We start from the raw sequence: 13,246 nt of genomic DNA, 5'->3' as shown, positions 1-13,246 counted from the left end.
CTGGTGGAGTAAAATAAATACTTTGTGGGGAGGGGATAGGACAACCTCATTTTCCTCACCTCCCTAGACCATAATGAGGTATGCAGACAGTCAGAGCTCCAGTAGCGCTCTCTGTGTTCAGGATCATAGCAACAGGTAAGAGACCAATAGAAAGATCTACTTAGCTGTTACGTTAATTTTGTTCCCTTGTCTTTTCCAGATGACCCCAAAGTTACCAGCTTGCTTGCTTCCATTTTTCCTCCCTATGCGTGCCTGTGTACTGGTCTCTGCTCTATAACTAGAGTTGTAACAGACGAGCGGTATCACACTGTGGGTTTGGCTGTTTCTCCTGCTTCTGGCTTTGTTTCAGAGAAACACTCCTGTGGGTACTGCCCTGTGTTTACTTTTCACAAATACAACAGAAAGCTCTGTGTTTGGAACAGGAATCGCAAAGCAACCTGCGATTCATTGCTTGCTTTTTTTGTGTGAATCATACACTGTATAAGCAGGTTAAAATCTTTCAAATGATCCTAATACAGCACTATGAGTCCTTATCGCAGTAGTACTGCTTTTTTTCCTCATTAGTTATAGCAGCATCTTAGGCTAGCAGCTGAACTAACTGGTTGTTTCATGTGATAAATGCTCCTGTTTCAGGAAAAAAAGAGCAAGGAGTTCCTAACTGCCAGCTTCAGGTTATGATATTTGGGGCCAAGAACTTGCCCATGCTGAGATCTGTTGGAATGCCAAACTCATTCGTTAAAGGGTATGTATGAGACCTAACACTTCAAACAGAAAATGTCACACACATTTTGTGCAAAGGCATGTATTAACTTGTTTTCAGCAGGAGACTGGCATGTGAAAGTGGCATTGTCCACGCTCTTAGTCAGAATTCCTTGTAATGGTGACATTTGGATGTCTGCACAACAGCAGCACTCAGCAGGGCAGTGACGGGTCCCACATGCTCTTTGTGTCCTGAATGGAACTTCAGAATTTACTGATGTCATTCCAATTTAGAGTTCACTAGTTTAAGTATCTGCTTTTAGATATTAGGAGAGAAAAAAAAAAAAAGTGCAAATCGAGAGGGTATTTTCATTCCTATTTTCAGTTGTGCCTTTGCAGAATTAAATTTAGCTTTGGATACATCGAAAAGGAAACTTTTAGCCGCTTCATTCTAGACATTTTAAAAGAGGAGGGACTGAATTTTTCTTCAATGCGCTGAGTAGCTTGCATGTGGGATCATTTTGCTTTCTTACTGTCAGGCATCAGATGCCATTGGAGTATGATACTGGGGTACACTCACAACATCTCATAAAGACATTTCACCTGCTGTAGCACCTATCTTCAGTGAAATGGGTGAGTGTTTTATTTACTGAAAGGCAGGTTTCAGGCAGCATTGGATAACAGAACAGGGAGTAAAGACTCCCTCAGCAGTCAGTAACAGCAAAGGAAAAGCAGATCAGAAGAGCCTACTTGCACCCACACTGAAGGCAGACAGGAGAAGGAGCAAGCCCCAAAATAAACACACTAGCACCATGTTCTACCTTGCACTTAAGCTGAACTTTTTTGCTATTTAAGGCAAACTGAAGGGCCCTGGTTGATTATTGCAAATGTTCTATTTTCTGGTTGAGAAATCAGTAACCTTGCTGAACTCTCATTGTTTTGGGGAAGTTCTCTTATCCTTCCAGATCAAGCAGAAGTAAAGCAAAAGTCTCCTGTCCTGAAGAAAGAAGCCTGTCCTCAATGGAAACACTTGTTTGTCTTTGATGGTGTTACCCCAGCTCAGCTACAGCAGTCATGTCTACACTTGACTGTCTGGGATCAGTCAGCTTTTGGCTCAAGCGATCGGTTCCTAGGAGGAGCCAAGCTTGGTGCAGGTAAGTTCTGTATCACTAAAAATTGAGGGTAATGTGAGAAAAAGTTAATTTAGTTTACATTCTAAATAATAATATTTACACTGTGCTATTACCTGCTATTATTACCTGCTGTCATGTGCCTACAGCCCCAGCCCCTGTCCTGAGCAACTTGCAATCTTGGACTTTGAGCCTGCCAGAACCGATGCATGTCTTTTAGTTCAGGTCTGTGCAGAAGCTCAAGGGTGTCAGGGGGAATTTTTAGGAAAGCCATTTGTTAACGTGGTAACTTTTAGGGCCGGAGCCTGGCCATGCAGAAGACAGGCAGAGAAGAGTTGGGTGGAGTCAACTCACCTAGAGCTTTTTTTGAGACTTGTTCCTTGAGCTGTTTTCTATGAATTGGCTACTTTTAACTACTATCTCATCAAAAGGAAGAACAAGAACTAATGATCTAGTCGTCTAACCTTGCTTGTACTTGTGCTTATTATTTTACACCCACAAATCAATCCAATCAATGCGAGATACAGAAAGTGAAACTTGCTCAGAAAGGCCTATTGCATGTCTGAGTTTTGGGCTCTGTTATAAGAGCGAGCCCTCTTTCTCAAGGCTGAGAAACCCTCTGCTCACTGAATAGGCCCTGTTTAACTGGCAGCTGAGCAGGGAAGTATTGTCACTTGAAGACTGCCCAGTGGAGTCTCTCTCCCCTGTCTTCCCAGAGAGTAAGTGCTTTGGTTTCAGTATTTGAGATGAAAGGCTCAAAAAGGTTGAGGCTCAGTCACTTTGTTATGGTATCAACATGCACTTTAGAGGAGTATTATCACTAGTAATAACTCCGTGCTGTGCAGGCTTCCTCATGAGCTTCTTTTGATTGTCCTACCCCGCATTTTCCTTTCTGCTAGAGCAGGGACTACCTGCTTCTGGGTGAGGATGACTATCCAAGCCCTAACGCTAGTAATGCATTGAAGACACTGGAGGTGAACTGAAGCAGGAGGCTTTGTGCCATTCTGCTATTTTCAGTATGCGCACTTGCTCCTCTGCTTTTAACTCATACAATGAAAAAATTTTTCTTTGCTGCAAGCTGAGAGTGAGTGATCCTAGTTTAACAGGATGTAAACAACGCTTCAAAAGTGTAACTACGGTTTATTGCAATTAATGCCTTAGGAGCTACAGAACAGCTGAAATTGCTGTAGAAGTGGGAGAAGCAGGTTGTTTGTTACCTAGACAATTGGGCCAGAAGTTGGGTAAGGCCTAGTGAAAAGTAACCCTGTGACCTTTCCTTTTGCTTTCTTGCAGAGGAATTGTCTGGCTGTGCAGACCTTGTTTCTCAGCCAGTGCGCCAATGGCAGGAAGTGCTCCGCAGTCCGAACACGTGGATGGACTTTACACTTGTCCTGCATTCAAATAAGGAAAACTTTAAGTCATGAGAGATACTGGACGATGACTTTCCCCTCCCCGTGTGTGATGTTTTAAATTCAAGTGGCACATACCTTTCAGGTCTGGGGAAAGGTACAGTGCAACAGTACCTACTCCAGCTTTTGGGCAATAGAGTTACGCATTTGAAAGTGTGTGACGTTCTGAAGGTTTTATTTCTCCAAAAGTTACGGCTTGGTTATCTGTGGCTGTGGCTGGAGTACAAGGTCAGTATTGTTTCTTTAGGAGTGACAGACTCAGTTTGAAATGCGTTATGCTGGCAAGACAACAGTAGACACATGATATGCAGTTTTCCACTCTGGGCGCAGAACTGCAATTATTTAATTTAATCACAGATAGGAATACTACTTAGAGAAAATAACTGTTACATTAAAAAAGTTTATGCTTTCACTTTGATCTTGATGTTTTATACATGTTCAGAGAGAATTAAAAACTAGCTTATCTTTAAAAAACTAGCTTATCTTTAACTGCTTGCTGCAAATGGGTGATGCTAACACCTCTGTGTTTCAGAGTTATCTACAGTGCCGGTATTACTTCACATGACCCTAAAAAGCTCTGGCCTGTGGCCACATGCCTTTCAAATGTGTGCTGTATCACAGTGCTTAAAACCAGTTAAATGCACACATTTTCCCTCAGCAGGAGTGTGGGCAACAGCTAATAGAATAAAATGTAGTTGTAGGAAGTTCCTTGTTCTTACCAGCTGCCAGCATAAGACAGTATCAACAAGTGCTGTATACCATATGGATCAGACAGGACAGGAATTTAGCTAAACTTACCATTTATTCATGTGAACTGGTGAAATGCAAAAGCTTAAGGCCCAACCACTGTGTCCGTTCACTTTGCCTCAGATGTAGTGTTACAGCCAGCAGAACCTTCACATGTACAACTCTAACTAGTGCTGCTGCTGCTGCATACCTCTTCCCTGGGACTCGGGTGAGATGGTCATGCTGGTCGTTACAGCAAGTATTCTCCTTTCTTCCTTTCCAGGTCAATGTGGCTTTCAAGGACTTTAGAGTTAAAGGCAGAGGGATTCATATGCTAAGCTCAGGAATTGAGAGAGCAGTAGCACACCTTACACAAAATACACCCCACACAAGAAACACTTGACTCCAAGTCCTTTGTTACTTTGCAGATCTTTTATTTAGATGTTGGTGCTGCTAATAAAAAACCACACAAGATTCAACTCAAGTATAAAGCAGCATAGATGTTGTAAATGGAAGAGAAGAGCTGACAACATACTGTATCTCACTTTCTAACAGATTTTCAAGGAAAGAGGGAGATTAGTGGGGAAGGAATGGTCACAGAAATGCTCTCTAGTAGAGAGAATACAACTGTGATATAAACAAGCAGTCCCTTCATCTTTGGAGTCTGAAACTTTAAATCAAACATTTAAAAAAATTAGAAAATTTGTTAGAAAAATAGGTGCAGTAAAATTGTATATATTGGATCATGTGTACATATAACAATTTTCATTAAGTAAAAAAATGATCTTTACAAATAATGCTTTATAGCAAATAATCAGCTGCACTGTATCAGACTACAGCGTTGTTTAGGCATTTTTACAGATGCAAGTCTTATTAAATCTGAAAAGTAACAAAATATACAGAGCAAAACTATTTCCCTTTAAACTAGTATTGCATGGTTTTTTTATATATATATATATAAATACTACACTATAACTGATCAGTAATGAAGCTGGAATGCAAAACACAGTAGTGTATTAGATTCCAACAGAGTATTTGCCTAGCTGTTACACGAGGAGGGTATCAGTGTCCCTGTGCCATACTTCTGAGCCATCACTGCAGAATTTCTCCAGTTGAGAACAGCAACCAGAAAAAGCCCGATTTCTACGCAACGTAGTTCTTGAGGTGTTGTCAGTTCTTTTGTGTGCGTGCGGGGCTGGAGGGGGGAAGGTGGGCATCAAGACCAAGACATAAAACAGGGTGTAAAAACACATGTGCACGCCTGTACACACATACATACAGGTGCTTGCAAATCCTGAGTTCTACAACCCGTCTTCTCAACTGTTGGACTTTGCACTGTAACTAATAATACAAAGACATATGGCACAAAATTAACCCACAGTTGCTTATTTTTAGACCAAGCTGAATCCAGCACCTGCACAGGACACCAATCTTCAACTAGAAGCGTGGCCCATTAAAATTTTTTTTGCTTAAAGAGAGATGTGACATAAGGCCTTTTGGCACTAAGCAAAGGCATGAGCAAGTTACCAGGATCAGTGGTGCAATGAGTTTTTAGCTATACCAAATTTAATAGAAGATATGGAATAAAAGGGAGATTAAACCCAGAGGTGTTTGAGAGAACATTTGTTAGATGTCATACAGTGACCCCTCCTCAGGGAAAAAAAAACCACAACAAAAAAAACCCCAAAGAAGAACACAGCATTAAGATCTGCCTTTCCCACAGTCCTGCCTTGTTATAAGCATCATTACATCGCCTCAAACTCATCAATTCTCTGCTTAGTGTTGCCTTGTCGGATCTGCCGCAGCGTCTTGTACTTGTCACGTCCCTGTCGCATGTTCTCCGAGTGGATAACATCATTGTGGGTCCTCTTATTTTCATCTCTAGCCTGGGCCAGCTCATCTGTCAGCGCCTGCAATGTAAAGCACATTAAATATAGATTACACACAAGAAGCTTTCAGCTCATAACAGCAATGTTCTTTGGTGAGAGTTGACAGTTGTTAGATGACTGGACAGATCAGTGATACGGATACAACATTTGCTTTGCATAAACACTATGGATGATGTAAGTAATCTCAAAGCCTGAGCAATGAGAATAATCTTTATATACCTTCTCTTTAATTCAAACTGCCTACAGGAACTGTAAACATGCTTTGTGTGCTTAACCAAGTGGTTAAATGATCTATTTTCCAGGAGCGATTTGTTTCATTATTCCCTCTCCTCCAAACATTTTCTTACCTTCAGTTGCCTCTGTACACGTTCATTCTTCTCTGCTTCAGTAATGCGTTTCTCCTCGTTGCGGTCATTCCTGATCCCCTCGCTGGAGAACTCTGCGCTGTAGGCAGAGTACTCAGATCCTTCATCTTGCAAGTTATCATGAACGAGGTAGTTCACTGGCTCATAGACAGGCGGTGGGGGTGGCGGCGGAGCAGTCATTACCAGGTGTAGCTCCTCCTTTGTCTTTACCAGATCCTCCTGGGCTTCCTTGGCCTTTGGGAAAAGAGTGAAAAACATTTTCATGCATTTCTTGCTTTAAACCAGCTTAATGAACACTTCAATACTTATCTTCCCAGTTTTGTCAACCTAGAATCAAAAGCAAGAAAGAGCAAATTAAATCTCTGCAGCTGACAGTATTCTGTTACAGTCTTACACAGAAGATCTTTTTTTTTTCTTTGCCAGCGATGCTATCATCATCCGCTGTGTAATGTGCAGGGGATCTAAACAAAGAATCTTCTTCCAATAAAACAGTCCAGGAAAAATAGTTCTGTGGGACGTTACAGTTATCTTCATCCTGTTCTCCATTTGAAGAGCTGTAGACTGTAAATACGGGTTCCACAGAGCAAGAACTTAGATTCCCAGGTTGGCATTTTTAATGCAACTACGCACTAGGCAGTCAGCTTCCTTGCTGCTTCAGTGGTTCTGCCCTCCCATGTGGTCTGCAGCGCTAGTCAGAGGGCGCTGGGAGCACCAGGCACTCCAAGCCTCACATGGTTTATTTTGGGGTTCAGTGCATCAAATTATTCAACCCTCCCGGACCCAGGTACCAGGAAGCCACTGACAACAGCACACACTCCTCAAGACTGGTACCTGCGGTGTGGCTGCATTTGCAGCGTCTTCTCTTGATTGATGTAATGTTTTCAGACATTACATCACCGATTAAATGAATCATTCATACGTGCTCCCCTTCCCCTCCATAGCTCCAAGATGACGAGCACATTTTTAGGTTTTATACAGGCTTCCATTTTGAATTTTGGCTGAAGGTTTGTTGGAAGAAAGGCGTTTTGCAGGCATATTGCACATTCATCACAAGTCTGCCCTTCTCTGCTGGTGTACGGATGTTTGTCTCCACAAGTTTAGAGAAGTCACACCAGGCTAAGCGCTGCGGTGTGCTCAGCTCAAGTGTAGAGCTTCAGAGCAACTTTGTAAAACAGATACTCACTCTGATTTGCCACTCTTCAACCTCGCTCTCTTTACGCCTCCTTGCCTCTTCAAGAAGTGCAATCCTGGCTGTATACTCTGCAAGCTCTGTGGCCTGTTGAATAACAAAACTGGAATTATAAGGACTCTTAAAAGAAACAAACCAAACCAAACAAAAAACCAAACACTATTGACTGAGAAAAGACCCAAGTGTTACACTCCATTGTAGTAAAGACTGAATAGGAAATAATTAAGAACAAAAAGTAGATTGCTCATCATAGAAACCAGTGCCACAATGATGTTATCGCATGGTCTAGTACTTCACTGCACTATGTTTTTCCCCCGAGAATAAGGCTTTCCCTTACTCGGAGGGCATAGTAACATGCCTGTATATCTTATCCTCAAAATGACTGGGTCTTACCAGCTGTTCCTGGCTCTTTATCTGGTCCATAGTTTGTCTCTCCAGCTCTTCCTTGGCCTGCAGAGCAGCCAAACGATCGGCTTCCAAGCGTTCCGCTTCCTCCTGGGCTCGTCTCCTTTCCTCCTCCAGCTGAAGGGCTCTTTGGATCTGATCTGAGAGCTCTGGAAAAAGACGGATCAATGTGGTTAGTCCACAAGCCTGGTCAAAGCAAAGGACCTAAGAGACTGTCTGTAGTCAACTGCAGAAGTCATGACAAGCACTTGACTCCAGCTTGCAATATCCCTTCATTGTGCACCTCAAAGTAATTATTTGCATAATACATCAAGTAACTGAATTCGGAAGTAGTTAGCTGCACATTACAATTAAATCTTCTGCAAGATATTTTCACTGAAGACTAACACTGACGTGATTCTGCTGCCCTTAATTGAGAGTTTACTGCAAGGACCAGATGTTGCTGTCTCCAATCTGCTCATCTGTGCATTGAAACAGAAGCTTCCATTTCACTGGGAAGACTTGTTCCCAAAGTACTTTTTCCTGTTAGGAGTTAAGTAAAAAGTACTTGAGAGGTGAACTCTCACTCACTGCTGGAAGAGGCTATACTACTAAAAGCCTCTTGGCAACAGGGGAAAACAGAGTTTGTGCCCTTCAGTTCCCAAATACAATCAACAGATTTTATGCTACTTTCGTACTTTGGATGATCTCGCAGTGCATGCACGTGTGTGTATTTATCTGTACAGGTAGACGTTAGCAAGCTTTGCCAAGAGATCCCAGTGTCACCAGATTTAGGCTATGTGTAGGCAGTGACCCCATATAACCCTTCTATGGAGCACAATACACATGATCTGCTCAGCCAGTACAAGTACTTTACCTTTCTCTGCTTTCTGAGTCTTCACCTCATACTCTTGTAGCCTCACCAGCAGCTCCTCCTTCTCCCTCAACATTTGCTCTTTCTCCCTCTCAATTGTTTCTCTCTTCTTCTTTTCATTTTCTAGTTGTTGCCTGTTGGAAACAGATTTCATGCTTGAAGCTCACTTTCAGAAGCTACAGCAAGGCAAAAAAGTTGGCTGAGCACCTCCCCAGGCAGTTCAATGGGAAATGACCGCCACAAACCAAGAGCCAAAAGACAGAAATACATATAGCCTCTTCCTTCATCACTTCAGAATTTCTGCTCAATTTTGGATACCCCATTTCATAAAAACATTTGCATTTTTGTTGCCCGCCAGAGAAATTTAGAACACCAAATAGCTACTAAATGCAGAGAGAGAAAACCAGGACTCTGTGCCGCACGGCAGAGGAGATTTAACTTTGTACTTCTGTCATAAGGAAAGTCAAGAAGGTGTAAAAACAAGAGCAGTGAGGGAATGAAGACAAACAAGCCACTAATACAGGAGAAAAGTAACACGATTTCTTGAATCATAAGCAACCTGCAGCCAGTGGTAGAAGTCCAATGGAATTACTAATCCTTTTTCCTTGCCTGTAAGAGGTCTCCCAGTCCCTTCTTCTCTCTTTGCAGTGTACACCCATGCTCCCTGTGAAGGCTTCTCCCTTACTCCCAACCATCCTGCAGTCCAACACATAAATCGGGTCCTAACACTCAAGAGTCAGGAGAACCCCTCTCTAGGTGTGCGCCACCACACCAGAGCCCACTGTGCCTTTACTTGCAGATTTCCTTGCAACTCTCAAGACTGCAAACAGGACAGCAGACTACACAGCCACCGGTCCGAGCCAGAAGAGCAGTGCTTGCAGTGCTTACAGTCCCGCTGCAGGATACCCTGAGTCCAGCCCCGCAAGCCAGAGCTCTGGGGCCACACGTACGCCTTATGAACGTGGGACGGCTCATGGCCTTGCCTAAGTGAAACCCATGTTTCCTACTGCTGCCCTGCAGGTACAGCTGCCTGCCGAACCCTGGCAGCTCGGTGTCATTTCTCTCTGCCACCCCATGCCCGCTGCCCGTATTCAAGCTCACCTTTCCAGTTGTTTCTGGTGCTTCTCCTCCCGGGCCTGGGCTTTCATCTGTTGCACCTCAATGGTGTCGGGCTTCCTGCGCCGCATATACAGTTCATGGTTGCCCATGCAGAGTTGCAGGATCCTCTTGTTAATTCTCAGACGAGGAGCGTAAAACACAAAGTCCTGGGAGAGAGACACCATACAGTCAGTTTTCCAAGCATGCTTTTTCTTCTCCCAGTTAGCTGCAGACAGATCATCTGGCCACTAATTTCACTGTAATCGAGACATATACACAGGCCATTTAAATATAGCAGCAGGGACTGCCAATATCAACTGAAGCCAAAACAATTGTTATTTATATTCTCCATTTGAAGTCTACACAGAATTGACAAGTTACTCTTCTAGAAAAAATATCTTTTAGAGAAAATGAACAATCTCCATTCAGAGGAGACTTTGTGGAGTTTGGAAATGTTGCAGAAAATTCTGGGTTAGCAGGTAACCATCTGGGCAACTCATAGACCTCTAGTACTGAGTAATTAGTTTTTAAGTTTGCACGGTTTTGTGACTGAAAGATAAAGCATGAAACTGAAAATGTATTGCAGACTATTAAACTAACTTTGTAGAATTTCCTGATCTATTTGAATCAATATTCAAGGCACCATCTGTGTTTTTGCAGAGAAAGAGAAAAAATACCTTCCAATACCATTCTTTCCCCTCCATGGCATTTCCTCGTTACGTTGACCCAGGCTGTTACAAGAGTGTCAAATGAAAGCTCTTTTTTTTGAACCACCAAACATATGGGTTATTTTGAATATTGGGTTGCAGGCAGTAACAAAACATAAGATATTCTACAATTTCTAGTTCTGCAAAAAGAACAGCCCCAAATTTCTTATTATCTGTGTTATAACCAGGCTTTTCCAGAAACTATACACCAGACTGGATCTAGTAAGTCTGCTAAGAAAGGGCCAGGTTCATTACCTGCCTGATGATTTTTCTGAGGCCACAACCATACTCGTTTATGATGCAGTCTGAACTTACACAGTGAACGAACCCTGCATCTTTGTGCCTTTGTGTACTATGCGGACGGTGATGAGGACAGTGGTCAAGTGGCCACACTACCAGCGTAAACCAGTACCCATTCCTTAGAATCTCGCTTCTATGGATTGCCTCACTGCTAGCAAGAGGTGGAACTGAGAAGAGGCACACAGAGGCTCTACACTTTTGCATGGCAGCAGCGATCATGTTTTTAATCGCCTGAGCTCAGAAGCACAAGTTGTGGCTATCTCTGGGAGAACTAGAGGTCACACTAGAAGCTCTCCAAGTACTATTAAGGTGAAGATGAATACACCGACAAAGACTTGTTTTCTTCAATGCCATTTTTCTAAGTCACAAACTGAGTGCAAAAGAGGCGCAGTGTGTTGTGCTCCCCCACTAAATCCTGCCAGAGCCATTCTGAGCTGCACAGGTTTGATACTAACTCTACCTGCAAGCTATTCATCCAACCTCCTATTTCTCACAAGTAATTCTAAAACCAAACAGTTTGTGTACCTTGTGATGAACAGGACCTATCTTGAGGCAAGGATGACCTACATGGAAGTAAATACCAAGGGCATGGATGGCGGTTGCGTTTGTCATTTAAGGCCGTAACCAAGGGACAAAACATTCACATAAGAATATAAAAGAATCCCCTCCTTTCTTCATCCCCAGCCTCCTGCTGGTCTCACACAACTGGGAGCATCGCAGCTTGGTATTCTAAAGATAATGTGCTGAAGACGTTAGAGTATGTGGGCATAAAAATTAAAAAGCTTATTCTGGGCAAGGTGCCACAGGACTCTACCCATTACATTACTGTCCATTTAAACACTGACATTCAGAATCCTCCAAATTAAAGGGGAGCTTCCAACCCACATCTTGGGTGGACTGAGTATTTTGCTGTAGTTATAATACTTGCCTTTTTAAAAGGAGACACGAGCATATGAAAAGATACTTCCTGAATGCTCAGAGTTAGTGTCCAGATAAACTCTTCTTTCACACATAGCTTTAAACATAACACCACCCAGAGGGAAAAGGACAACTGAGACAGAGGGAGGAAACATAACTGAGACAGAGGGAGGAAACATAACTGAGACTTTCAGTGTTAACACCTTTCTGTATCAGCCTCTTGCAAGTCTCCCATTTCAAACTCGGTCAGATTTCCAGTGGATGGAAAGCTGTGATCCATAAACAGGAGATTAATATTTTGTAATGTGTACAACATGTCCAAGAAGCTCTTCTATTGAGAAAAGCATGCCTAACAGAGACCAGCTTTCTATCTCTGTGGAGTTTTGTTGGCTTTCACTATCAGCATCATGGAAAGAAGCTCCTCTCCCCCCAAAACCCAGGTTGTTATCTGGAGGAAAGTCCTGCAACACACTGTGCATTAGTATCCTTCAAATTACTGAGAGGATCTTTTTCTGTTAAAGAGATTTATAAGCCATTACCCTTTGCCAAAGCCAAACTGCTTATTATTTCTCAGGGCTGTACTTACCCACCAAGGCCAAGTAGTGGGGTGGGGGAAGAGAAGAAGAGGAGGCCTTTCTCAACTATTCCAATAGTTTCACAAGACTGACAGAATGACATCCACCTATACCAGTTATTCCACTCTATGTTCTCAACAGGTCAAAGTAAGTTGCTAATTCTTCACTAAAATAACTCTGAAAACATGTTTCTAAGTATTGAAAAGCAACATGAACAGGTAGCTACATTTCAGTTCTCCACAGAAATCACACCCTTGCCATTTACCCTGGTATTCAAGAAGGTCAATGAACACCATGGTCCTTAACCAGCTTTTACTCTTTCAGTAGAGTGAAAATGAGCAATGAGCATTAAGATGGGAAGCCATATGTATCCATGTGGTTTTGCAGTAGCATTTGAATGATTTTTGTGGGTTATTTTTATTGAACAACAAAAAGGAAGTTACCCACCAGCTTCCATGCACTGAAAGAAATGGGGAGAGGGCTAGTCTCAGGATAATCTGGCTACACAGAAGACTCACAGAGCGAGCACAGAATCTCAGATTTAAGCATAAGGCTACCTAGTTTGCTAAAAAAAAAAAAAAAGAAAAAAAAAAAGGACTCTGCAGTTATAAAATCCTTGTCTTTCTCCATGTTAGATACCACCATAAGCCCTTTATTTATGCTGCACAGAAAAACAGGCAGCTCTAAATACACCCTAAATACTAAGGCTCATTTGCATCTAGAATATCTGCAGCTTTCTCCTCTCCAAAGACTATTTTGAGATGAAACGGTATTAGTTGTTCATATGCAGTATGCAGGAATCCATTCTAGATATACTTACTGGTGCCTTCTTGTCAATAGGCTTTATAACAAACTTCTTGTCATTGAAAGAGATGTTTCTGATTTCGCTCCAGGGGAACCCAATCTTTGGAGTCAGTCTGGAAAGAAGAGAAATATTTTTAAGAGATGCTGCAGTGAAAATTCTCCCCCACCCCCCACCTTTG

At 42.4% G+C, this 13,246-nt stretch overlaps 2 protein-coding genes across 5 annotated transcripts in view; one reads left to right on the top strand and one right to left on the bottom strand.

Moving 5' to 3' along the window:
• SYTL3 (synaptotagmin like 3) overlaps positions 1-5,649 on the top strand; it is a 37,115-nt gene extending 31,466 nt beyond the window's left edge. For all 3 annotated transcript variants that reach the window (XM_075146034.1, XM_075146032.1, XM_075146035.1), the window contains exons 14-16: positions 634-742; positions 1,648-1,853; positions 3,123-5,649. In XM_075146034.1, the coding sequence (XP_075002135.1) occupies positions 634-742; positions 1,648-1,853; positions 3,123-3,253 (446 nt within the window). In that variant the 3' untranslated portion in view covers positions 3,254-5,649. The remainder of the gene's footprint in view (positions 1-633; positions 743-1,647; positions 1,854-3,122) is intronic.
• The window catches only part of EZR (ezrin), a 36,763-nt gene continuing 29,125 nt past the window's right edge, over positions 5,609-13,246 (bottom strand). For both annotated transcript variants that reach the window (XM_075146031.1, XM_075146030.1), the window contains exons 7-13: positions 13,084-13,180; positions 9,767-9,930; positions 8,669-8,799; positions 7,801-7,961; positions 7,402-7,494; positions 6,201-6,452; positions 5,609-5,874 (exon numbers count right to left, since the gene is read on the bottom strand). In XM_075146031.1, the coding sequence (XP_075002132.1) occupies positions 5,710-5,874; positions 6,201-6,452; positions 7,402-7,494; positions 7,801-7,961; positions 8,669-8,799; positions 9,767-9,930; positions 13,084-13,180 (1,063 nt within the window). In that variant the 3' untranslated portion in view covers positions 5,609-5,709. The remainder of the gene's footprint in view (positions 5,875-6,200; positions 6,453-7,401; positions 7,495-7,800; positions 7,962-8,668; positions 8,800-9,766; positions 9,931-13,083; positions 13,181-13,246) is intronic.

This window comes from Calonectris borealis, chromosome 3 (assembly GCF_964195595.1).
Source record: "Calonectris borealis chromosome 3, bCalBor7.hap1.2, whole genome shotgun sequence".
NCBI lineage: Eukaryota > Metazoa > Chordata > Aves > Procellariiformes > Procellariidae > Calonectris > Calonectris borealis.
Note: the sequence above shows the minus strand (reverse complement) of the source record. Positions and strands in the feature narration are given on the sequence as shown.